The 22,997-nt window shown below is 56.9% G+C and overlaps 1 protein-coding gene across 1 annotated transcript in view; it reads left to right on the forward strand.

Moving 5' to 3' along the window:
- The first annotated feature begins 112 nt into the window (after nucleotides 1-112).
- ATF6 (activating transcription factor 6) overlaps nucleotides 113-22,997 on the forward strand; it is a 34,135-nt gene continuing 11,250 nt past the window's right edge. Inside the window, exons 1-14 of the mRNA XM_038757830.1 lie at nucleotides 113-206; nucleotides 6,293-6,369; nucleotides 6,707-6,794; nucleotides 7,035-7,150; nucleotides 8,160-8,304; nucleotides 9,107-9,316; nucleotides 10,571-10,791; nucleotides 12,009-12,194; nucleotides 12,485-12,579; nucleotides 17,293-17,436; nucleotides 17,945-18,061; nucleotides 19,108-19,228; nucleotides 20,154-20,221; nucleotides 21,176-21,287. Coding sequence (XP_038613758.1) covers nucleotides 113-206; nucleotides 6,293-6,369; nucleotides 6,707-6,794; nucleotides 7,035-7,150; nucleotides 8,160-8,304; nucleotides 9,107-9,316; nucleotides 10,571-10,791; nucleotides 12,009-12,194; nucleotides 12,485-12,579; nucleotides 17,293-17,436; nucleotides 17,945-18,061; nucleotides 19,108-19,228; nucleotides 20,154-20,221; nucleotides 21,176-21,287 — 1,794 coding nt within the window. The remainder of the gene's footprint in view (nucleotides 207-6,292; nucleotides 6,370-6,706; nucleotides 6,795-7,034; nucleotides 7,151-8,159; nucleotides 8,305-9,106; nucleotides 9,317-10,570; nucleotides 10,792-12,008; nucleotides 12,195-12,484; nucleotides 12,580-17,292; nucleotides 17,437-17,944; nucleotides 18,062-19,107; nucleotides 19,229-20,153; nucleotides 20,222-21,175; nucleotides 21,288-22,997) is intronic.

A 22,997-nucleotide genomic window follows, 5' to 3' on the forward strand; every position in this document is an offset into this window, starting at 1 on the left:
GGGGTGGCGCGCGTTTGGGCGCGGGTGTTGTGTCCGCGCGCGGCCACCGTCCGTCCTCCGCCCGGCGTCGGGGCTCCGGGGGGAGGAGGAGGAGGAGGAGGAGTCGGCGGACATGGACGGGGACATGGACGGGGGCGGGGGGCCGGAGCCGGCCGGAGGACGTGGGCACCGGGGCCCGCGGGGCGGACCGGACGCCGCCGCCGGGGGTGAGCGGGGGGAGGGGGAGGGGGGGAGGGGCGGGCGCCGGACCCTGGGGTCGGCCGCGCCGCCCACCGCCAGGGGGCGAGCGAGAGGGACCGGCCGACGGACCCACCGAGGGCCCACACCTGCCGCACTCCGGGCCTGGGGGAGACATGGGTATAGATATATATATTTATTGATTTATATTCGTATATATATATATATTGATCAATCAATCAATCGTATATTTATTTATTTATTTTACTTGTACATTTCTATCCTATTTATTTTATTCTGTTGGTATGTTTGGTTCTGTTCTCTGTCTCCCCCTTTCAGACTGTGAGCCCACTGGTGGGTAGGGACCGTCTCTAGGTGTTGCCAATTTGTACTTCCCAAGCGCTTAGTCCGGCGCTCCGCACACAGTAAGCGCTCAATAAATACGATCGATTGATTGATTGATTGATTGATTGAGCGCTTACTGTGTGCAGAGCACCGGACTAAGCGCTTGGGAAGTCCAAGTTGGCAACATCTAGAGGCGGTCCCTACCCAACGGCGGGCTCACAGGCTAGAAGGGGGAGACGGAGAACAAAACCAAACATGCTAACAAAATGAAATCGATAGACTAGATAGGTACAAGTAAAATAAATGGAGTAATAAATATGTACAAACATATATGCAGGTATAATAAATACGATTGAATGAAGGAATGAATGGGCGTGTGTGGGGGTGGTGGTTGTGTATTGGGCGTGTGTGAGACTAAATTGGGGGGTGAGACTGTATGGGGTGTGTGTGTGTGACTGGGTGTGAGGCCGTGTATTGGGTGTGTGTGTGTGTTTGGAGGTGTGACACTGCATGTATTGGGGGGGGGGGTGTTTTAGACTGTGTGAGACAGGTGTGTGTGTGTAAGAGACTGTGTGTATTGGGTATGTGTGTGATTGTTTCAGGTATGTGTGTGACTGTCCCAGGTGTGTATGACGTGGGGTGGGGGTGTATTTGAGGCGTGTGTGTGTCGGCCCCTTTTAGACTGTGAGCCCACTGTTGGGTAGGGACTGTCTCTAGATGTTGCCAATTTGTACTTCCCAAGCGCTTAGTACGGTGCTCTGCACACAGTAGGCGCTCAATAAATACGATTGATGATGATGATGATGATGTATGACTGACTCAGTGTGAGTGTGTAGAGGCAGGGAAGTGCAGTTATGTATGGCTGTCTTTGGGCCTGTGTTTGGGGAGGAAGGGGTGTGGGATGTGTGGCTTTCCCTTGGGGGTGTGGTGGAAGGGGACTGGGTATGTGGGTCACCATCTCTGTGTGTGTGTGTGTGTGTGTGTGTGTGTGTTTTTGTGTGTGTGTGCAGACTGTGAACCTGCTGTTGGGGAGGGACCATCTCTAAATGTCGCCAACTTGTACTTCCCAAGCGCTTAGTACAGTGCTCTGCACACAGTAAGCGCTCAACAAATACGATTGAATGAATGAATGAATGCCCACGTCTGGGGGGTATGTGACTGCATGAGGGATGAATGTGTGTGAGTAAACGAGCGCAGCTCTGTGTGACCATGGATTTATTTCTGTCGCGTGCCGCCTCCGAGTGCCACCCTGTATGGGGGGAGCACTTTATAAATTCCCAAAGTGCCTTCTCATCAATTGTGGATCAGTTGTTTGAGCGGTGGATTGATCCGTGATGTCATTTTATCCTCACAACGATCCTGCTGGGGATGAGATGCAGGGGGTCGGACCCCCCTAAGGGAGCCTTGGGTGGGGGGCCCTTCCTCCCTGCTCATCCTCCTCCTCCTCCCCCAGTCCATTGGCTTGGCCTGGGAACTGGCTGGATCAGAGGTGACATGGAGTAGGCCATCCCCAGGCCCCCATCCCCATGGCCCAGGCTGCGTGGCCTAGTGGGTAATAACAGTAATAATGATAATTACGGTATTTGGTAACAGTGTTCTATATTTTTGCTGTTTTTTAAGCGCTTACAGTTTCAGGCACTGTAATAATAATGATAATAATGGCATTTTTTAAGCGCTTACAGTTTCAGGCACTGTAATAATAATGATAATAATGGGTATTTTTTAAGCGCTTACTATGTGCCAAGTATTGTGGGGGGATACAAGGTAATCAGGTTGTCCCACATAGGGCTCACAGTCTTAATCCCCATTTTACAGATGAGGTCACTGAGGCTTGCCCAAAGTCACCCAGCTGACAACTGGCGGAGCCAGGATTAGAACCCATGACCTCTTACTCCCAAGCCTATGGTCTTTACACTGAAGCCATGCTGCTTCACTGCTGTACTAATCGCCGGAGTGGATAGAAGCAAATCAGATTGAACATAGGGCTCGTGGCCTTAGTCCCCATTTTACAGATGAGGTAACTAGAGAAGCAGCGTGGCCTAATGGATAGAGCCCCAGCCTGGGAGTCAAAAGGACCCGGGTTCCAATCCCAGCTCCGCCACTTGTCTGCTGTGTGACCTTGGGCAAGTCACTTCACGTCTCTGGGCCTCAGTTCCCTCATCTGTAAAATCGGTATTAAGACTGCATGCCCCCGGTGGGACAGGTCCCTTCTCCGTCCAGCGGTCAGCCAGCAGGATGTACTGGGCCGCTTAGAGAAGCAGCGTGGCTCAGTGGAAAGAGCCCGGGCTTTGGAGTCAGAGGTCCTGGGTTCGAATCCCAGCTCCGCCAACTGTCAGCCGTGTGACTTCGGGCAAGTCACTTCACTTCTCTGGGCCTCAGTTCCCTCATCTGTCAAATGGGGATTAATACTGTGAGCCCACCGTGGGGCAACCTGATCACCTTGTAACCTCCCCAGCGCTTAGAACGGTGCTTTGCACATAGTGAGCGCTTAATAAATGCCGTCATTATTATTATTATTATTACTGGGTGCGGAGCACAGTGGAGGATGGAGGCCACGGGGACACCTGTCGCTTCCCGGTGTCCCTGGGACTGCCCGAAAGGTTGGTCTGATTGTCCGTACCTGCAGCCTGGGACTCCGTGGGCCTTGGAGAGCGGCCGGTCCCTTCTCCAAACTGGCCTCCGTTGGTAGCCGGCCACAACTGGTCAGCCGACTCGCTCCTCCCAGCCCGAATCGCCCCACTTTCCCTGCCTTCGCTTCCCTAGACCTTCCCCGGAGTCCGCGCGGCTGCAGCGCCCGTCTGGCCGGGCCGGAGGGGAGCCCCGGGCTCGGGGCAGCGGTGTGAAATGTGCCCTCAAATGCCCTAGGGCACCTGGGGCGCTTAGTGGACCCCGTCCGGGCGTGCTGGGGTGTGTGATGTCTCTGGTGAGGGGATCCACACCCCTGCCTTGATCATCATCATCATCATCAATCGTATTTATTGAGCGCTTGCTATGTGCAGAGCACTGTACTAAGCGCTTGGGAAGTACAAATTGGCAACGTATAGAGACAGTCCCTACCCGACAGTGGGGTCACAGTCTAAAAGGGGGAGACAGAGAACAAAACCAAACATACTAACAAAATAAAATAGAATAGGTATGTGCAAATAAATTAAATAAATAAATAGAGTAAAAAAATATGTACAAACATATATACGTATATACAGGTGCTGTGGGGAAGGGAGGGAGGTAAGATGGGGGGATGGAGAGGGGGACGAGGGGGAGAGGACTTTAGACTGTGAGCCCACTGTTGGGTAGGGACCGTCTCTATATGTTGCCAACTTGGACTTCCCAAGCGCTTAGTACAGTGCTCTGCCCACAGTAAGCGCTCAATCAATACGATTGATCGATTGATTGCCTTTCCCAGGGAGCACCCCCTGCCCTGAGGTCCTTTCCGGCTCCAGGCTGAGGAGGTTTGGGGGGAAATCAATCAGTCGGGGGTATTTATGAGCGGAGCACTGTACCCAGCGAGTGCTTGGGAGCGTACAATTCACCAGAATTAGCGGACACCTTCCCTGCCCCTAATGAGGCTAGAGAGGGAGGTAGACGTTAATGTGGATATATCAGCAATTTATAATGAATAATTTAAAGCTACGTACGTAAGTTCTGTGGGGTTGGGAGTGGGGTGAATATCAAATGTCCAGAGGTCATAGATTGAAGAGCACATAGACAATGCAGAAGGGAGAGTGAGCTGGAAAAAAGAGGGCTTAAATCAGGGAAGGCCTTTTGGGGGAGGTGTAACCTTAATAAGACTGATGGTAGAGTGGTGGTCTGGCGTGGGTGGAGGGGGAAGGCTGTACCGCCGCCCCACTCACCTCATGCACCAGTCAGTTAAACAGTAATAATAATAATAATGATGGCATTTGTTAAGCGCTTACTATGTGCAAAGCACTGTTCTAACAGTAGTACTGAGTACTGTACTGAGCGCTTGGGAGAGTGCACTAGAGTTAGTAGACACGGTGCCTGCCTTTGAGGAGCCAGGTCTACCGCATGCAGAGCGCTGTGCTGAGCATTTGGGAGAGTACAGTAGAGTTATTAGGCATAGTCCCTGCCTTCTAGGAGTTTACAGTCTAGCTAGGGCATGGCTCAGTGGAAAGAGCACAGGCTTGGGAGTCAGAGGTCGTTGGTTCAAATCCCGGCTCCACCGCTTGTCAGCTGTGTGACTTGGGGCAAGTCACTTCTCTGGGCCTCAGTGACCTCATCTGTAAAATGGGGATTAAGACTGTGAGCCCCCCGTGGGACAACCTGATCACCTTGTATCCTCCCCAGCGCTTAGAACAGTGCTTTGCACATTGTAAGCGCTTAACAACTGCCTTCATTATTGTTGTTATTACTACAGGTGGGGCGAAGGGAGAAAAGAAGATGTGGGTCTGAGCTAGTTTTGAAGTTCTGAGGGGATGTTTGTCGATCTGGTTGGGAGCACTTGGGGTGGCTTACGTTCACAAGTGTCTTGCCGGCGTAGAAGCGCGGCTGGGGTAGTGGGGAGTCTTCACTGCGGGAGGACAGGAGGAAGGAATCCGGGAAGCCCTCCTGGAGGCGGTGGGGTTTCAGAAGGGCTGTGAAGATGCCCAGAAGCCCAAGTTCTGCACGGTGCCGAGACGGGGTTAACGTGTTGAGGACTGCTCGCCTCGCCCTCCGGGCACCCAGGTCTGCGGTTGCCCGGCCCCAAGGCCTCCAGCTAAGTCGGGCAGGCACTGGCATCCCCAGAGCCCTGGAATCCCCTGGGCAGGGAGAGGCCTCTGGGGGCTTCTCCGGCCCACCTTGACCCCACAGCCTCTGGGGAGGCTAGGCAGCAGGAGTCGACTGAGAGTCTCCCCAGCTGTCATCTCTGGGTGTTCAGGGGTAAGCTGGGAGTTTCTTTCACCCCCACAAGGCCCTGTGACAGGACTGGGAGCCGACTGGGGCGCTGAGGTGATCCGGGGCCCTCATCTCCCCTACCGAGGCTCCTTGGTCCAGGTGGGCGACTTTCCCTGTTGCCCACCGTTTTCCGGTGCTGCCCACCTTCCGACCAACCACCACGGGCCGCTACAACCCGAACACACCCCTTTCCCTCCTCCCTTCCTCCTTCCCACCCCGCCCACGGCATCGGACAAGACGGAAACGGGCTCAGCCGCTCCGGCGGGGCCGGCAGTTGCACAGAATTGCATAAGCCGGTGGACGGCCCCGGCCGGGAGCCTCCAGCGGGCCGCTTCCCGCCGCCCTCCGCTCCACCCTGAACACAGAGGGTGGAAGACTCTCCCCGTTGCCCACCGTGCTCCGGTGCTGCCCATCCCCAGGCCCGACCCCTCTGGAAACCCTGCCCCAGGGGACCGGCAGACCCAACTGACCAAACATGCGGGAGCAAGGGGAAGGAAGTAAGGTTAAAAACTGGAGCGGGGAACTCAGTAAACAGCTAGGAAAACACTAGCAGCTGCCTCCTGTCAGAGTCCCAGGTGCCAGTCCCTGCTGTGCAGTGCATTGTCGGGGTTCCATGCAGTTCGAGTTGGAGTCAGGACCAGCTCAGTAGCTTGATTGCCCCACCCCAAACTCCAAGGTCATCCTGGCTCCATTGTTACCATGTGGCAAGGGTGACCTGCCAGGGCCTCTGGCTCCGTCCTTGCTGCTGGCCCCGTGTTCGCTGGCAGCCTGGCCTCGCCAGAAGAGAAGCTGGGGTCCGGGCAGCCGGGGAGGCGAGGCTGCCCTTTCTGGGGTCGGCCCGGCTCGAGCGTCCCTCTTCTCCCTCCCCCGGCCCCAGAGTCGACTCTTTTCGCCGAGCTCGGAGACCTGATGGATATGGAGGAGCTGCGGCTGGAGGTGGAGAATGAAACCTATGTGAGTGACTGGTGGGAGGAGCCGCTCGTCCCGGGGCAGGTCTGGGGGAGGGGGGTGCCCAAGCTCCGTGGCTCTAGGCTCACCCCTGCCGAGGGCGATGCTCCCGGCGTCCGGTGTCCAGTGCTCGGGGCCTGGCTGCTAGCGTCCCCGATCCCTCCCCTGGGGCCCAGGGCTGCTCCGGGCGGGGACGTATTCTGCGGACTGTCTCCCCCTGCTCCCTCTTCCATTTTGGGGTTCCCGCCGGTCTGGGGATGTCGGGGAAGCCCCTTTGCCCACTCCAGGGACTCGGGGCCGGGGGCTCGGCCTCAGCCTCCTGGGGTTTCCGTCGGCTCTCCAGGAGAACGACTTCTACAACCTTGACTTGGATCTGGATTTGCTGCCGTGGGACGCGGCCCCCTGGGAGGACCCCCTCCAGCTTTATTCAGGTAACGTCACCCGGTCCCCCCAGCAAAACGCACCCACCACGTGGGGCCCGCGGGCAGCCGGCCCGATGGCTTTGCCCCCTCTCTATTCCCCTGGGGAGCTGAGGTGCCCGTCCGGTGCCTGAGGCCCAGGGTGATGGTTTTGCAGCGTGGGGTGGTGGCGGCTGTGGGTGGGGGCTGTGGATCGGGGATGGGGTCCCAGAGGCTCCCCTCTGGCTGCTGCAGGGGGAACCCACTCCCTAGGCTTTACAGACGAAGACATCAAGACAGAGCCTCAGCCTTCCTCTCCGGCCTCCTCCAGTTGCTCCATCTCCTCCCCTCGGTCGGCGGACTCCTCCTCATCCACCCAGCATGTTCCCGTAAGTAGCCGCCTCCTCGCCCTAGGGATTGGCCCGGTGAGGTTGTTCTACCAGGTCTCCGGAGGACCCACGCCCGCGGGACCGCTTATCGGGCACTGGCGGGTCCACGGGGTCGGGGCTGCCGGCCCGGTGCCCACCAACCAGCGCAGAGCCCACGGTGGGACACAGGCCCCAGAGGCCACGGCACCTCTGGTTTGGGGAGTTGGAATCGAGGTTCAGACAGAATGTCGGGTAGCCGTGGGCGCCCATTTGGGAGGCGTGCCGTGGCTGTCGGAGTCACGAGGCTGCGGGGGCGTGGGAGGGGCAGGGGAAGGGAGGAATGGCTTTCTCTGCTGGGATCAGATGAATCCGGCACCATAATAGATTTGAGGGAAACACTGGCAGAACTCGTGCCAGGGAGCCTCTCCTTCCCCACGACAGCCCCAAGGTCTGTCTGATTCCACCAATCCGGGTGCCACCTGCCCTCCTGGACACCCAGCCTTAGGGTCAGGGTCAGACTGACACCTGTTGCTGTGCTGGAGTTAGTCTACAGTGTAGTTCCCTCCAGGCTGTAAATCCCAACTGAGAAGCAGCGTGGCCTAATGGAAAGAGCCTGGGTCTAATCCCGGCTCTGCCAGTTGCTTGCTGTGTAACTTCTCTGTGCCTCAGTTCCCTCATCTGTAAAATGGGGGTTGAGGCTGTGAGCCCAATGGGGGATGGGGACTGTGTCCAACCTGATTATCTTGTAATTAGCCCGGTGCTTAGCGTGGTGACTGGTAAGTAGTAAACATTTTAACAAATACCATTAAAAAAAAAATTGTTGCACTGTACAATCCCAGCTGCTTAGTACAGTTCTCTGCACAGTGCTCAGTAAATGCCATTGATTGATTGATTGGCAGCTCCCAGTCCTGAGGGCACACCCAGTGCTTCCCACTCGCCTCCCTCAGCACCCAGCCCATTCAGACCCCCTGGCACCCAGGGGACGGCGTGCCCATCTTTCCCATTGTTTTCTCTGCTTTTTTTGCTGCAGGAAGAGTTGGATTTGTGCTCCAAGTTCCAGCTGTCCCCTCTCTCCTTGTACAGCGAGGGTTTGGGCAGTCCCTCCTCCTCCTCCTCCTCTTCCTCAGAATCTCTGGCAGACCACAAACCCATCAGCAGAGCCGGACACAGGACTGGTACTTCTCAGTTGCGAGCCTTTCCCATTTCCCGGGGACGCGTTTACAGCTGGGTTGCAAAGGCGCACTCCACGGCCCAGCTTCCTCATCAGCGGCATGGCATCGGTGTGCCAGCTGCTTTGTCCAGAGCTGTCCTCAGCAGGCCTGTCGCCACCAACAGTGGCAGCCGAGCTCCCGCTCAGGCTTTCCTCGGGGCCCTTCTTTCTCCTGACTTGTCCCCATCCATTGTCCTGATGTGTCCTCACAACGCTTCCGGGTGGGCAGGGAGTACTTTCCCCGTTCCACAGAGGAGGGGATGGGGCCCGGAGAGGTCACCCGGCAGGCCCGTGGCCGAGCTGGGCTCAGGCCCCGGGCCTCCTGCCACCAGCCCCGTGCACTGAAAAGGGGCACGATCCTGGATCGCCTTAATGAAATCTGACACCCGAGGGTCAGTGGTCCTGTGGGCTTAAGGATGCCCTGAGGGCCCCTCTGCCCCTCCCCTCATCCCTGGCCCTCATGATGCCCCCAGGTGTGGCCATGTTGGTCAGGGCAGGCCCCTGTCTCTTGCCATTGGGACCACTCCCAGGATCAGCCCTGGGCAGGGATGGTGTTCCCAGAGGCCTAAGGGCAGGGGTGGACCTGAGCTTTGATTCCGTGCCTGTTTCCCCTTCCCACTGCCATGATTCAGCACCAGGTGGGACCTGGGCTGGGCACAGGCTCCGTGCTCAGTAAATCTAGTAATGAGGTTATTTCTGCCTTGGCCTTCCTTCCTCCCTCCCTCCCTATGTCTCTTCCTCCTTCCTTCCTTCTCTCCCGTCCCCAGGGAGCGGCCCCCGGGTGAGCCCGAAGAAGCCGTCTCAGCCCGTTTCCAAGCCCCCACTGCAGCCCAAGCCCTTCCTGCTGCCAGCAGCCCCCAAGGCCCAGGCCAGCCCCAGCCTCCCGGCCAAAGCCATCATCATCCAGGCCTTGCCGGCCATTCTGCCGCTGGCCAAACAGCCGCCAGTTATCAGCATCCAGCCGGCACCAGCCAAAGGTATGTCCACGGGCGTCGGGACCCGTGGGACTGGGCGAGGGCTCAGCAGGCCGGGGGGTGGGGGCGGTCCAGGTGGCCCTGGCAGAGGGGTGAAGAGCATCCAGATCTCCCTTCGCTCCGGCCTGGCGGTCTCTGTGCTGGCATACAGTTCACTGCCTGGGAATCCCAAAGTTACAAATAGGGAGGACAGGAATCTCCCGTATCTCTCATTCATTCAGTTCATTCAGTCGTATTTATTGAGCGCTTACTGTGTGCAGAGCACTGTACTAAGCGCTTGGAAAGTACAAGTTTGGATGGTCCCCACCCAACAGCAGGGCTCACAGTCTAGAAGGGGGAGACAGACAACAAACCAAAACATTTAAACCAAATAAATAAAAAATAAATAGAATATGTACAAGTAAAATAGAGTAATAAATATGTACAAACATGTACATATATACAAGTAAAATAAATAGAGTAATAAATATGTACAAACATATATACAGGGATTATTCATTCATTCACTCAATCGTATTTATTGAGCACTTACTGTGTGCAGAGCACTGTACTAAGCGCTTGGAAAGGACGTTTGGACGGTCCCTACCCAGCAGTGGGGCTCACAGTCAAGAAGGGGGAGACAGGCAACAAAACATTTAAACCAAATAAAAAAATAAATAGAATATGTACAAGTAAAATAGAGTAATAAATATGCACAAACATATATACATATGTGCAAGTAAAATAAATAGAGTAATAAATATGTACAAACATATATACAGGGATTATTCATTCATTCATTCAATCGTATTCATTGAGCGCTTACTGTGTGCAGAGCACTGTACTAAGTGTTTGGGAAGTACAAGTTTGGATGGTCCCTACCCAACAGCGGGGCTCACGGTCAAGAAGGGGGAGACAGACAACAAAGCAAAACATTTCAACCAAATAAATAAAAAATAAGTAGAATATGTACAAGTCCCTCTTGGACCCACTGCCTCGGGCTTGCTTAGCGCCTCGGTCCCCAAAAGCCAAATGGGTTCGGGCAGTTCCTTACAGTCGAACCCTACCTGGGATTTCAGAGCTTGGAAGCCAAGGGATCCCCAGGGAAAGGGAAGCCAAGGGAACGGGGCCTCCCGCCCGGCGGAGCGTACACCAGGGTGCCGCCTCGTGTTCATGGGAACAAGGCAGCAGCGAGGATCGTGCTCCTGGAATGTGCGCGGGGCTCCCTGCCGCGGGCCGGGGTTCACCTGGATCTACTCCCCCCTGCTCCGCCCCCAGGTCAGCCCGTCCTGTTCTCCCAGCCGGCCGTGGTGCAGCTGCAGGCGCCCCCGGTCCTGCCCTCCCCACAGCCCGTCCTCACCGTCACTGGGGAAGCAGCCCAGATAGCCAGCCTCACGGTGAACGTGCTGCCCACTCCCGTGGCGGGCCTTCCGGGACCTGGCAAACCGTCCCCGGCCAAGCCCGTCCTGCCGGCCGCCCTGAGGAGCGACTCCCACGATGTGAGTCTATCTCTATTTTTTCTCTGGTGATGGCGTTGATTAGGTGCTCGTTCCTTGCCGGACGTTATACTGGATCCTGTGCTGGGTGTTGGGGCAGACACGAGACAATCAGATCAGAGCTGGTCTCTGCCCCATGCAGGATTCCCGGTCTAAAAGAGAGGAAGAGCTAGGAATCCTATCCCCATTCTATAGAGGGGGGAAACTGGAGCACAGAGAGGTTCAATGGCTTGCCCAAAGTCACACAGCTAGCCAGAGATAGAGCTGGGATGAAAACCTGGGTCTTCTGCCTCTCTACTCGGGGCCCTGAGGTCTGGAGCGACTCCTGGGGCAGCTCCCCAGCCCACCCTTGCCAGAAGTCCGTCCTGGCCATGTAACCCAAGCCGTCTGCCATGCCCAAGCCGGCCAGTCCAGGAGCCCATCCAGGGAGAGGCCCTCTGCTCCACCAGACTCAATCATCATCATCATCATCAATCGTATTTATTGAGTGCTTACTGTGTGCAGAGCACTGTACTAAGCGCTTGGGAAGTACAATTTGGCAACATATAGAGACCGTGGGCTCATCAGTGGAAATCTAGGCTGGTGGAGAGGGAGCGGATTGTTGGACTTGTAATCGGATCCCCGTGCAGCCTCACTTTGGCAGGCTTGCTATCCTCCCACGGGCCCGGGCCGGTCGGCCAACTCCCTCAGGGGGCCCGCGCTGTCTCCATGGAGGATGGTTTTATTGCTCTGGCTCCTTCTGTGGGAGTGAGGGCTCCCTGCTCCGTGGAGGCCCTTGGTGGCCCCAATGACCCGCTCCGGCCCCTGGGGCCTCCAGTAACCCGGCTGGGCCCCTGCGGGCTCCGGTGAGCCACGTGAGCTCTTGGCGGCCTCAATAACCCACTCGATAACCCCCAGCCGCTGGGTGCCCCAGTAATCCGCTTCACTCCCAGGGGTCTCAAATAACCCCTGTCCCCAAGCGGCTGGGGGAGCCCCCGCCCCAACCGCCGGATGACCTGACTCCCTGCTGGAGGAGGGCATCACGTGTTAACTGACGTGGCCTTTGCTTTGCCGTGGCCTTGCTGGCCTTTGGCAGTGTGTGATCGGGCCCTCGTGGCTGTCACTCCAAGGGCTTCCCCCAAGCACAGGGCTTTAGCACCTTGCCTAGGGCCTGGGGCAGTCCGCGAGTCGGCCAGTGGGCACCCGAGGCCTGACCGGCCGGCCGGCGCCGTACCGCCCAGGTGACCGTCCTGCGGAGGCAGCAGCGCATGATCAAGAACCGGGAGTCGGCGTGCCAGTCGCGCAAGAAGAAGAAGGACTACATGCTGGGGCTAGAAGCCCGGCTCAAGGCCGCCCTGTCGGAGAACGACAAGCTCAAGAGGGAGAACGGCTTCCTCAGGCACCAGCTGGACCAGGTGGTCTCGGAGGTGGGTACCGGGTCGGCGGTCGGCAGGAGGGACGGTCGCAGATCCGGCGGGAGGACGCCGCCATCCCGGGCAATTGATTGGGATCGATCAGGCCTGGGGACAGCGGCTCATCCGTTCCCTCCTGGTGGCATCTGGCCTAGCTGAAGACTAGACCGGGGTTGACTTCTCTCGGTGGGGCGCCGGGGGCACCCTCTGTGTCCTCGGACCAGAGAGGCGCTTCCCAGCTTGGGTGGAGGCTGACCCCGCGGATGACCCTTCAGTGCCAACTCTGTCTCCCTCCTCTACTACAGAACCAGAAGCTCAAGGGTCCCCCTGCTCCAAAGCGCAGAGCCGTGTGCGTCTTGGTGGTGCTGGCCTTCGTGGTGCTCAACTTCGGCCCCCTCGGGTAGGTGCCGATGTTTGTGGGTGGGGAGCTGCTGCTCAGGCACCACCAAGCAGCTCCCCACACTGTGGTGATCGCTGCCGGCTCATTTTCATTCATTCAATCGTATTTATTGAGCGCTTACTGCGTGCAGAGCACTGTACTAAGCGCTTGGGAAGTACAAGTTGGCAACATACAGAGACGGTCCCTACCCAACAGCAGGCTCACAGTCTAGAAGGGGGAGACAGACAACAAAACATATGGGTCCCTGGAGATCCCTGGGAAGCAGCATGGCTCCGTGGAAAGAGCACGGGCTTTGCAGTCAGAGGTCATGGGTTCAAATCCCGACTCCACCAATGGTCAGCTGTGTGACTTTGGGCTAGTCACTTAACTTTGCTAAGCCTCCGTTCCCTCATCGGTCTCACATGTTTCCCGAGGCTGTCCTGGGGTCTGGCCCTGCCCAGCTGGACAGGCAGAGCAGGCCCAGAAAAGCGGCAGGGTGGCGGTGGGGAACTGATAGAGCCAGGACTACTGCTGGAGGGGTGGGTGGGGAGAGATGGCACACTCCGGACCCTGTCCCACTATCACTATCGCTTTCCCGCGAGGAATCCCTCACCGTGGGCGCCTCCACTCTGCAAAGAGTTTACTATGGCCTGCCATTCCCAGGAGGGCTTTCCCCAGACCCCCCAACAGACAGGTCTTTGAGCATGAGGGTCCTCTCTTGGCGCCTTGAGCTGTTGCCATGGCCCCCACCCTGGGGCTGTTGATGGGGAAGGCCGGAGCAGGATAATAGGCTTGGTGGCCGCCAAGGAAGCCTGAAGGTTAGGCTGGGGTGTGAACAAAGACAGAGCCCCCTTTAGCTCTCTCGCCTCCCCTTTGACCCCTCCCTGCCCCAGGGTATTGGCATTTCCTCAGCATGGCCTAGTGGGAAAGGCACAGGCCTCAGTTTCCGCTGTCTCCTCCTGCCTGCTCGCTGACCTCAGATCCCTCTATGCCTCCGTTCTCTCACCAAATCTATGCCGTGGGGATATTGATCCCTGTCTTCCTTCTCCATCCCCCCCTTCTCCTCCCCCAGGGATTCTGTGTGAATGAGACCACTAATGTAAAAGGACCGCTCATATCTGAGGGGGATGGTGACTGTCAGCCATTCTGCTGCCTGTTTCAGTAGTGGAGGGGGTGGGGGCCTTTCTCCACAAAGCTGGGTCTGTTGCTGCTGCTGTGGACAGCTTGCATCTCCCCCCGCCACCCCAGGACCTGCCCCATTCCCCTAGTGGGGACTACCCCCCTCCAGGGCCTAATAATAATAATAATAATAATAATAATGATAATAATAATAATAATAACAACAATAATAATGGCATTTATTAAGTGTGCACTATTCTAAGCACTGGGGAGGTTACAAGGTGATCATGTTGTCAATCAATCAATCAATCGTATTTATTGAGCGCTTACTGTGTGCAGAGCACTGTACTAAGCGCTTGGGAAGTACAAGTTGGCAACATATAGACAGTCCCTACCCAACAGTGGGCTCACAGTCTAGAAGGGGGAGACAGAGAACAAAACCAAATGTATTAACAAAATAAAATAAATAGAATAGATATGTACAAGTAAAATAAATAAAGAGAGTAATAGGTACAAACATATATACAGGTATATATATATATATGTATATATATATATATATGTCTCATGGGGGGCTCCCAGTCTTAATCCCCATTTTACAGATGAAGTAACTGAGGCCCAGAGAAGTGAAGTGACTTGCCCACAGCCGCACAGCCGACAGTTGGCGGAGCCGGGATTTGAACCCATGACCTGTGACTCCAAAGGCCGGGCTCTTTCCATTGAGCCACGCTGTTCTCCCTGCCCTGTCCTCCCCCCGACCCCAGCATCCTCATGCACGACTCAGCCTGGGATATCTCGCACGCACCCTCGTCTTGGGGCTGAGATTGGTTATTGGGGGCGGGCAGGACTTTTGGGGGTCAGTCCGCCCCAACCCCAGACTCACGAGCAACAGAGGCGGTGGATGTGTAGTGGCAGGGGCTCGCCTGCAGGTGTCACCGTCCCCACGCTCTTTGATGATGATGATGATCATCATCATCATCATCATCATCATCAATCGTATTTATTGAGCGCTTACTATGTGCAGAGCACTGTACTAAGCGCTTGGGAAGTACAAATTGGCAACATATAGAGACGGTCCCTACCCAACAGTGGGCTCACAGTCTAAAAGGGGGAGACAGAGAACAAAACCAAACATACTAACAAAATAAAATAAATAGGATAGATATGTACAAGTAAAATAAATAGAGTAATAAATATGTACAAACATATATACATATATACAGGTGCTGTGGGGAAGGGAAGGAGGTAAGATGGGGGGGATGGAGAGGAGGGGGAGAGGGATCATGATGATGATGATGATGGCATGTATTAAGTGCTTACTATGTGCAAAGCACTGTTCTAAGCGCTGACTTCATGCAGGTCCCCCTGCCTCTCCCTTTTTTTTCGTTTTTAGTATTCGTTTTGCGCTTACTATGTGCCAGGCACTGTGTTTAGCTCTGGGGTAGTAGATGCAAGGTTGTCAGGTTGCACACTGTCCCTGTCCCGCCTGGGAATCACAGTGTAAATCCCGACTTTGCCAGTGAAGTAACTTAGGCATAGGGAAGTTGCGACTTGCCCAAAATCACACAGCAGACAACAATAATAATAATGACGTTTATTAAGCACTATGTGCAAATCACTGTTCTAAGCGCTGGGGAGGTTACAAGGCGATCAGGTTGTCCCACAGGGGGCTCACAGTCTTAATCCCCATTTTACAGATGAGGTAACTGAGGCACAGAGAAGTGAAGTGACTTGCCCAAGGCCACACAGCTGACAATTGGCAAAGCTGGGATTTGAACCCATGACCTCTGACTCCAAAGCCCGGGCTCTTTCCACTGAAATAAGTGGCGGAGCCGGGAATAGAACCCATACTCTCTCTACTGGGCCACCCTAGGATGCCTAATATGCCCAGTGTGCCTCCCACTCATTCTGCTGCCACAGGAGCCCAGCTCCAGGGCATACAGGTCAGAGAGGGAGCTTGGGAGGCACCCCAATAGTCCCAGAAGATGCAAAGTTGCGGGGATGTGTGTTACATTGTACTCTCACAAGCACTCAGTATAGTGCTCTGCACACAATGAGCCCTCAGTGAATATGACTGAGTGACTGACTGATGGGAAAACCCCACCAAGGGTGTTAGGAAGGCATTCATTCATTCTGTCGTATTTATTGAGCGCTTACTGTGTGCAGAGCACTCTACTAAGTGCTTGGAAAGTATAATTCGGCAACAGATAGAGACAAGCCGTACCCAACAACGGGCTCACAATCTAGAAGGGGAAGACAGACAACAAAACAAGTAGACAGGCATCAATAGCATCAAAATGGATATATAAAATTGTAGCTATATATATACATCATTAATAAAATAAATAGACTATGTACAAACATACACAAGTGCTGTGGGGCAGGAAGGGGGTAGAGCAGAGGGAGGGAGTAGGGGTGATGGGGAGAAGGAGAAGAGGAAAAGGGGGGCTCAGTCTGAGAAGGCCTCCTGGAGGAGGTGAGCTCTCAGTAGGGCTTTGAAGGGGGGAAGAGAGTTAGTTTGGTGGATGTGAGGAGGGAGGGCGTGCCAAGCCAGAGGTAGGACGTGGACCAGGGGTTGACAGCGGGACAGGGGAGAACGAGGCACAGTGAGGATTCTGGACTCCGTCTCCTCCCACCCTCTGCCGTGTGGGACAATCCATGAGGTGGGAGAATCATGCCTGCCAGTGGCCGGCAGAAAGCACCAGCCACCAGTATTGCATCTCTGGACTGTAAGCTCATCGTGGGCAGGAAATGCGTTTTATTGTTATATCGTACTCTCCCAAGGGCTTAGTACAGTGCCCTGCACAGAGGGAGCGCTTAATAAATATGACTGATGAACTGACTGACTCAACGGGGGAGGGGGCCCCGGGGTCACCGCAGGAAATGCTTGTTTCTTCCCACTTGTCCGGCGCTGCAGTGGCAGCCGGGGTGGCCAAAAGGGGCTTTGGGGTTTTGACCCTGAGTACCCTACACAGCACCTTACCTTAGCTCCACAGCACTTAATAATAACAATAATAGTGACATTTATTAAGCACTTACTATGTTCCACGCACTGTCCTAAGCGCTTGGGGGATACAAGGTAATCAGGTTTTCCCACGTGGGGCTCACAGTCTCAATCCCCATTTTCCAGATGAGGGAACTGAGGCCTAGAGAAGTGAAGTGACTTGCCCGAAGTCACCCAGCTGGCAATCGGCGGAGCCAGGATTTGAACCCATGACCTCTGACTCCAAAGCCCGAGCTCTTTCCACTGAGCCACGCTGCTTCGCTTAAGTCTGTGTCCACAGCTGATAGAGAAGCAGCATGGCCTGATGGATAGAACGCAGGCCTGGGAGTCAGAAGGTCATGGGTTCTAATCCCAGCTCTGCCACTTGTCTGCTGTGTGACCTTGGGCAAGTCCCGTCACTTCTCTGGGCCTCAGTTCCCTCATCTGGAAAATGAGGATTGAGACTGTGAGCTCTACATGGAACAGGGACTGTGTCCAACCCGATTAGCTCGAACCCACCCCAGCGCTTAGTACAGTGCCTGGCACGTAGAAGCACTTAAACCCATCATCATCATCATTACCCATGTGTGGCATTTTCCATCCGTTCACGGTCTCGTGCTTGTGTCTCACAGCGTGTTTGAAAGGGACCCCAGCCCGGCCCCTCCCCGGGCTGCCCCTGCCCCTCAGAAGAGGCACCTCCTGGGGTTTTCGGCCATCGGTGACCACAGCACGGGACCCGAGATGGCAACCGACACCCTGCCTGAGGGTAGTTACAGGTAAGCGGCTGACCGATCAGCCATGCGTCCTCTGCCAAGCAGACACACCTGTCTCCCCTCGAACTCCTCTGGCCAGTTTCACTGTCGTCCTCAGACCTTCCGGCCAGATGGTCAGTGCTCTTGCCACTTAAAGTCATCCGACTTTGCTGAGGCTCCAGGAGAAGGGCCAGTCCAGTTAGGCGCAGTGGCCGTCAGTCTTTTCCGGTCCTGAGCTCCCTGTTCGAACTCATTCTCCACAGGGGCTCTGGGAGTTTGGCCTTTATGTGGCTTTTCCGGAAGCGTCGACCCCAAGATACCCGTTAGGCACGGGGACGTACCACGGTAGTCTCTAGACCGAGGAAAGGAACAGACCTGGGGGGGCAGGGGGGGGGGCCACCTTCTAAGGCCCGTGATTTTTGCCCTCCCCCATGTTGCTTGGGGTGCCTGTCGGGGCCGTGCCAGTTGGCCCTCTGCCCTCTGTCAGGCTGGAGAGCCGGTGACGAGGCGGCGGGGTGTGCTCGTGTTTCAGGTTTGGCCACGCGGTCTCGAATGACAAGGCCTTGATGGTGGTGACGGAAGAGCCGTTGCTCTATGTGCAGCCCCCGCCCCCGTGCCAGCCATTCATCAACCGGACAGAGTCCCTGCGGTAAGACCGCGGCCCGGCCCCGCATCTGACATCAGGAGGGAGAGGGGCCCCGGCGGAGGGAAGGAATGCTCGGGCCGGAGGAGGAGCCGAACGTGGCTGCTGGGTCCGCGCCCTGCAGCGACAAGAGATCTCCCAGCCCACAGGGTGCCCGCACCCCTATCCGGGTCCGGTGGGGAGCTGATGGCTAGGGTTTTAGCAGAATGCCGACCCCTCCTCCCCGGGAGTCAGGCTACAAGGTGAAGGCACCCCTCGATACCAGTATTGATTTAGTGCTTAGCACGCATCCTGCACTTTGCTTAGCTCTGCGGTTGCTACAGGGAAATTAGAGCGAACGCAGTGTCTGTCCCAGGTGGGACTCACAGTGTAAGAGGGAGGGAGCACAGGGGTCTTCTCCCCATATTACAGGGCAGGAAACTAAGGCCAGAGAGATTAAGGGACATGCTCCAGTTCACACAGCGGACAAGTGGCAGAACTGGGCCTCGAACCCGAGTCCCCCAGGTCCTGGGTTCTTCCCATCGGGCCCCACTGCCCTCACACTTGTGTTCCGATGGGCCTTTTTGTTGTTTTCTGGGGTGGAAAACCTGAATTTCGTGTCCGTGATTTTTCTCCGCTCTCCATTTCTCCCGTGCCCCGCTCGACCCCTCCCACAACATCGGTTTCCTGGCGGCTGGCCTGGCTCTTTCCAGCCACTCGGGGGTTGTTGGGGGTGGTGATGAGGGGGGAGCCTCACCCCTCCCATCGACGGAGCCCAAGCCAGATGCTGGATGGAGCCCACGTCTGGGGAAAATCCACATTCATTCCTGGCAGGCGCCAAACAGGGAATTGTCTCTGGATTTCTGCCTTGTGCTGGGGGAAGCCGCCATAAGGGAGTGGGGGAGTGCAGGGGTCGGTGCCTTCTTGTCGAAGCGGTAACGGTGGGTCCCCCTGTTCTCTTAAGAGGAGACCCCCAGAGATGTGAGAAGGCCGCTGCTCCCCCCACACCCCGGCCTAGAGTGGGCCTCCGCCCCCACCCCGGCCTGGCATGACCTGAACTTTCGTTGGGACAGGTTAAACCACGAGCTCCGCGGGTGGGTGCACAGGCACGAGCTGGAGAGGACCAAGTCCCGAAGACTGACCAACAGCCGGCAGCAGCAGCAGCAACAGGAGCAACAGACCCGGCTCCTCCAGGTGCTCCCTCACCCCTGCCCCCCGGCCAGGCGGAGGTTTGGCCCCCGCCACCTTCCAGCTGCAGGGATGCCCCCACTCTGCTGGAGTGAGCTTTTGGAAACAACGGTTCCGTGTTGGTCGTCGTGCCTACAGAGAAGCAGCGTGGCTCAGTGGAAAGAGCCCGGGCTTTGGAGTCAGAGGTCATGGGTTCAAATCCCAGCTCTGCCGATTGTCAGCTGGGTGACTTTGGGCGAGTCACTTCGCTTCTCTGGGCCTCAGTTCCCTCATCTTTAAAATGGGGATTAAGACTGTGAGCCCGCTATGGGACAACCTGATCACCTTGTAACCTCCCCAACGCTTAGAACAGTGCATTGCACATAGTAAGCGCTTAATCAATGCCATCATTATTATTATTATTATTACTCCACCTTGCCCCTCTCTCCCCCTTCTTCCCCACTGTGTCCGTCTGGGCTGACCACAGAGCCTTGACCCTTCCACCTGGTCCTCCATAGAACCTGCTCCTCCCCCTGACGGTTGGGAGCTCACTGTCCACTAGCCTCTCCGACGGCCGGTGGGTCATCATCATCAATCGTATTTATTGAGCGCTTACTGTGTGCAGAGCACTGTACTAAGCGCTTGGGAAGTACAAGTTGGTGGGTCATCCGTCTCTAACCTGAGGCCCCAGCGGGCGGCTGCGAGCAGGGCGGAAGCCTTGATGACAGGCTTGGGCTACCTGTGGCATCCCCTGCCCGCCACCCCTTCCAGCCCCCACGCTCTCCCTCCCCTCGACACCGTGCCCAGCGATGGTGACTGGAGAAGCCTGTACAGGGAGGATTTGGCCAGTACCAGGACCTGGTGGGGTTGGATTGAACAGCGTGTCCCACGAGCCATGGAAGAGGCCTTTGTGGCTTCCTGTCAGCCATTAAAAGCCCATTTCCTCTTTCAGAGCTCCACAGCCCCGGCCCCCACCTCCCAGCTGATGGCTGTGAAATACACCGAGACCACTAGCTCCAGGTGAGTGGGCCATGGGGCCCCATCCTCCCCCCCCACTTCCTCCACCACCCTCCTCCTCTTGCGCCCACCTTCTCCCCTCCCTTCTCCGTCCACCTCCTGGCCTTTCCCCGTACACGACTTGGGAAGGGGAAGAAAAATCAACCCAGGATGGCCTCCAGGAAGAGGAGATGGAATTTCAGAAGGGTTTTGAAAGTGGGGAGGACTGAATTTGAAAGGGAGTGGGGTTCCAGGTGTGAAGAAGGACGTCGGAGGCAGGGGAGAGGAGAATGAGTCATGGTGCGCAGCTTAGCTTGAGGGGAACGAAGAGTGCGAGCTGGAGTGTGATGGGAGAAGAGAGTGGTTAGGTAAGAGCAAGAAAGTAGTCATTTCTGAAGACAAAGGACATACTGTGGGCCAAAGGTTTTTCTAAACTCTGAGGTAGATGCAGGATAATCCAGCTGGACACAGTCCCTATTCCACAAAAAGCGGATTATGTAGAAGGGAGGGAGAGAGAGCAGGTAGCTTAACCCCGTTTTTAAGAGGAAGAAACTTGGGCCCACTGAAGTTCAGTGACTTATCCGAGGTCACACAGCAGGCCAGAGGCAGAGCTGGGGCTAGAATCCGGGTCTCCTGCCTTCCAGCCCCACGCTCCCTCCACTTTGCCATAGTGCTCTCTCGATTATGGGTGTTTGCGTGCGTTGTGAGCACTGTAGAATAGTGCATAGAGGAATGAGCAGGAGGGGCTCCCTGGGCTGGGAGCTCTGGGAGGTGGGTGGGCTATGTACTGAGGATGGGCTTGTGCTGCTTACGGGACCCTACTGTCTGTCCAGGAGGCCCCCTCCTCCCAAGCCCACTTGGGGTCAAGAAGTGGCAGATGGCCCCTCTCCCCTTCCTCAGCACCCCCAAATGGTCCTCGCAGTGGCCATGGCGCTTCCCGAGCCTCCTCTCACGGCGTTTCCCCCTCTGGCCCAGCAGGAATGCCAGCAGCGAGCTACAGGTCTACTACGCCTCGCCTCGAAGCTACCAAGACTTCTTCGAAGCCATCCGCAGGCGGGGTGATACCTTCTACGTTGTGTCTTTCCGGAGGGTGAGTACCACCCCCGCCGCCTCTGTACCACCCCCATCTTGCAGGTCCACCCCCCATGGTGCCACTGTAGCCCCGCGTTCTTGGCCGTGTGGGCCAGATCGTTCTGCTCCTTCCCCTGCCTGACTGTCAGCAAGTGTCGTAGATGCAGGAAGAGGCAACTGTGTCCCTGGATCTCAGGGGCCTGTAGGGGTGGGTGGTTGACCGGGCCAGCCCGTCCCGGGGCGCCTCTCGGTGCTGGGACTGCTCCCAGTGGTCTGGTTGCTTCCCACCTGCTCGTGAAGGAGGGAATTGGGTGTCCGGATCACAGGAGTGCTGGGCACCGGGAAATGCAACCGGGAGGACTGTCCTGGATCCAGGCTTGGCCTCCGGCCCTTGCCCTTGGATTGTAGCACTGAAGATCTGGTGAGAGGTCGGTGGGATCGGGCCTGAGGAAGGGGCTGCAGCACGGCGGCTAGAGAGGGTCTCATGAACTCCCAGGCTGGGGCTGGCTCCCCGATGGCCGGGGTTCCATTCTCTTCATCCCCTCCTCTGACCCGACAGGCCCGAGCTTGGGGTGGCTTGGGGGTCGAGGCCGGCCGACCCAGGCGGGGAGGGCTCCCACAGAGGAGCTGGGCTGCTGTGAGCAGGTGGGCTGTTGCCTGCCAGTGCGTTTTGTCAGCCACCAAAGAGAGATCTCACTGGGTTTATCCCTTCTGCATGACCAGATAGGAAACCCACCAGGGCGGAGATGCCAGATGTCCCAGGCTCTTAGTGGCCACTCGCAGCTTCAGGGGGTGGGAGCGGACCCCCGTCTGGCCCTCCTCCCAGCGGGAGGGTCCGACAGCCCTGCTGCTGTTGGGTGTTGGGATGCTCCCGGGCCCTGTGGTGTCCCAACTGCTCCAACCCCAGTGTCCCCTATCAGCAGGAGGAGCCTGCCGCTCCAGTCAGTCCCGTCGGTCCGGTCGGACCGGTGGGCCTCAACGGGCTGGCCTGCGGCCCAACGCTTCAGCTGAAACCCCGCGAAGTGCAACGGGGAGGGCATTGGCGTGGGAAAGGAGCCCCACCAAGCCTCCAGACCTGCGCCCATTCACAGTCTGGGTCGGGAGCCTGATTCCCAAAGCCGGGTTTTCCAGAGCCGGGACTCCGGAGCCGGGTTTTGCAGAGCGGGCGATCCTCATCCGCTCTGTTGTACTTTTGGTTACCACTACAGCCGGTTACTTCGTTATTCAAAGTTTCCTTGCGGTGTCGGGGATAATGGGTTTCTGCGGACTGAGGCTGCAGCCATCCCGCACACGGAGCGAGGCGGGCCCACTGGCGCCGTTTGCACCAGGAGGATGCGAGTAACTGGAAGCAGATGTCCCAAATCTGTGGTCCCTGGAGCCGGGCTCTGGCGGCCTGGGCCGTCAGAGCCGCCCACGCCATCCCACCGCACCGGGCAGGCTTCCTCCCCCTGGGGGCCGGGGGGTCAGAAACCCGGCCAGAAGTGACCAGCTTTCGGTCGGGGTCTGATTGGGGCTGGGCAGGGGTGGGGCCGACAGTTCTAACTGTGAACCCAAGCCTCTGACCCCTTGGCGCCATCCAGCCTTGCCAGGCGAGGCCCCTGAAAGGGCAGGAGAGGCCGGCCCGTTGGTGCAAGTCCCAGACCTGCGGAAAATTCAGCTCCGCAGCAGCGATTCTGGAGAGAGATTGGGGCCTCAGTTATCCAGGCTCCGTGAAGGGCTGGGGCGGACA

This window comes from Tachyglossus aculeatus, chromosome 16 (genome assembly GCF_015852505.1).
Source record: "Tachyglossus aculeatus isolate mTacAcu1 chromosome 16, mTacAcu1.pri, whole genome shotgun sequence".
NCBI lineage: Eukaryota > Metazoa > Chordata > Mammalia > Monotremata > Tachyglossidae > Tachyglossus > Tachyglossus aculeatus.